General features: G+C 42.4%; 1 protein-coding gene across 1 annotated transcript in view; it reads left to right on the plus strand.

The window, feature by feature from the left end:
- Positions 1-1,497, plus strand: part of LOC118328837 (pre-miRNA 5'-monophosphate methyltransferase) — a 2,085-nt gene extending 588 nt beyond the window's left edge. The window contains exon 2 of the mRNA XM_035662753.1: positions 171-1,497. Coding sequence (XP_035518646.1) covers positions 171-728 — 558 coding nt within the window. The 3' untranslated portion in view covers positions 729-1,497. The remainder of the gene's footprint in view (positions 1-170) is intronic.
- Positions 1,498-2,994: the final 1,497 nt, after the last annotated feature.

Consider the following 2,994-nt stretch of genomic DNA (forward strand, 5'->3'; position numbering starts at 1 on the left):
GAATAGAGGAGAGGCAGTATGTACAGTTTTGCACACACATAGACATATGACACACATATCTAATTTTACAATTTTGAATTCATTTTGAAATGAAGTTGGAACAATGTCTGTCCACACACCTCAGTTTTTTTTGTAATGAAAGCCGTCCTCTCTTCTGTTTGTGATAACAGGAACTGAGTGTCGCCTTTTACAAGCATCTGGTGCAGGATCCTGTGTGTGAAGAAGAGTCAGGTAGGAGGAAAGTCAACCTCCTGGGATTTGACTTGGATGAGATCCTCATTCAGCGGGCTCAGCAGACCAACCCTCTGCCCAGCAGCATCTCCTTCATCCCTCTGGACATCACCGAAGACACCGACCAGCTGCAGGACTACCTCCACCAGCACGGCTGCTCCCGCTTCCACCTGTGCCTGTGCCTGGCTGTCACCATGTGGGTCCACCTGAACCACGGAGACACCGGGCTGCTGCAGCTGCTCTCTCACCTGGCCTCCATCAGCCAGCACCTCCTGCTGGAGGCGCAGCCCTGGAAGTGCTACCGCTCCGCAGCCCGGCGGCTGAGGAAGCTGGGCCGCTCGGACTTTGACCACTTCAAGGGCCTGAAGATCCGCGGGGACGTAGCAGGACATGCCAGGGAGCACCTGGAGACGCACTGCGGCATGGAGCTCGTCCAGAGCTTCGGCAGCACCTCGTGGGACCGGAAGCTGCTGCTCTTCAAAAGGAGAGGACGCTGAGGGAGAAGAGATCTCATCTGCTGCACTGGAGCTGCAGGGACATGATCAGGGAAGACAATCCCAGAGAAACCAGAGAGAGGAATGGGAGAAAGGTGGAGCTGATTAGTGGATCGACATTAATCAGCTGTGATTATGTTTGTCCTGTAAGTCACTTTTCAAAACAAACATGCTGAAATGTACTGCAGTGTGTGTTTATCTTTGACTTAAATTAAAGCAAACTGGGTTTTTGTTCTTGGTCAGACAAAACAACCCATCTGAAGACGTCTCATTGGGCTCTGGCAACTGGTGATTGACATTGTGTTGACAACACTGTTGACTGATGACTGGGGGAAACTGGCAGATTAATCTATTTATAATCATTAGGGCTGCAACTAATTATTTTAATTTCTTGATTAATCTGCTGATTACTTTCTGTAAAATGTCAGTAAACAGTGAAAACTGTATTTTACTGTTTCTCAGAGGCTGCAGTGTCAGCTTCACTTAAATCCAAACAAAGATATTCAGTTTACAAATTATATAAAACTGTAAATCCTCAAACCAGAGAAGCTGCAACAAAAGTATGTTTTCTTTTTCCTGAAACATTTAAATCAATTATTAAAATTGCCAGTTAGACTAATTGTTGCAGCTCTAGTGGAAAGGAAAACCGGGGGCTGTAGCCAAAACCTTTAAAATACATAGCATGAGTTTACTAAATGATCTGCCTCAGTGCTGATGTGTCTTATTAATTAAAAAAAAGTGTATTATTATTAAAAATGTTTGCCAGAGATAACCCAGCTGTACTAATTGACTGTTTACTTTGTATTTGAGTTGTTCAAATACAGATACCAGTACCGGGAATTCCTCCGATACGACCTAGAATGCGGTATTGGATATCGGCGAGTACACGTCTGTGCAACGATCGGATACAACGTAATTTATTAACCCCAAAACATAACCCTGTTGCTTCCCAGCAGAGTCCTGTTCACCATTTTTTGACAGCAATCACACAGGCTTAGGAGTATAATAAAAAATAATGTATGTATATATATCTATATCTATTTTTAATGCATATTTATAGGATCAGTACTCTGTATCGGTATCAGAATCAGGAAAAACTTGTATCAGAACATCTCTATTTTGTCTTTACATTATCAAGCAGCTACTATTCTGTATCAGAACTGACTGAACCATAGTGGTCAATGACTCAAAACTACAAAACATAAGCACAACATATTAATTTTCATCATTTTAATTACAGAATACTAAAAATAACATTACATAAAATGTCTTTTTAAAAGAAACCATTGAATATTACAAAGGTTGTAAATTTTGTAAAGTTAGGATATAAAATCTTTGAACAGTGGTGCATAATTGAAAAGAAAAATAATTTTCATAAAATGTATATATTAACTGTTCTACTACATAAAAAATGAGATGGACACAAATTGCAGACAGACGAGATGAGTAGACACCGCCATTACCGCAGTGAGCTCTCCTTTCGAAGGAAGAAAGACTTGAGATGCACAGCACACACCACAATCAGCTTAAGTTCTCAAGTTATGTCTATGTTCAAAAACAAAAAAAAGTGGGATGGGGTGGAGGGAGGGTTACCATTTACAACAGAGGAAAAACCAACAAGCTTGAAAGACTACAAAAAAAGTGACTTGGTGGCTGCTCCCAATATTCACACGCACACACACATCTCGATGGGTGAAAACCCGACTAAACTGGCCTCGGTTCCATAAACACATACTGTTTTCCACAGGTTTAAGCTGTACAAAAGAGTTTTTGAGAAACCTCATACTTTTAAATCATTCCACCAAGACAGGGAAATAACGATCAGCTCTCTTTCAGTTTCCTAACACAGCCATTCCTATATCCTACTGTACAACTGGTCAGTCAGATCCACTGAAAGCTACCATGGTCACCTAATTCAATATCAGGAAGTCAACCTTAAGGAACTGGAATAGACTATACACAGGGGGGGCGGTGGGGTGGGGGGGGGACATGCATATTCCAACAGTGTGCTTGCTTTCTTCCTCTTCTTTCTGAGATCTACGTCACCCTGTGTCACTTCATCATGAGCCCTTGTTAAGATGTTTCAATAAAACACCGCTCAAAAAGAATCACCCATCGAGGACATTCAGAGCCTGGTTGAACCGCGGATGTCCCTCTACATGTACGACACACTGGCCACTAATGTCCACACAGAGGTATTTCATTAGTCTCCTGCCGTTCCGGGAGACGCATTGTGTCACATTTTTGGTAAACAGACACGGGGGGAGGG

The sequence above is a fragment of the Morone saxatilis genome, unplaced genomic scaffold, assembly GCF_004916995.1.
Source record: "Morone saxatilis isolate NCDOM2014 unplaced genomic scaffold, NCSU_SB_2.0 Contig18, whole genome shotgun sequence".
Classification (NCBI taxonomy): Eukaryota; Metazoa; Chordata; class Actinopteri; family Moronidae; genus Morone; species Morone saxatilis.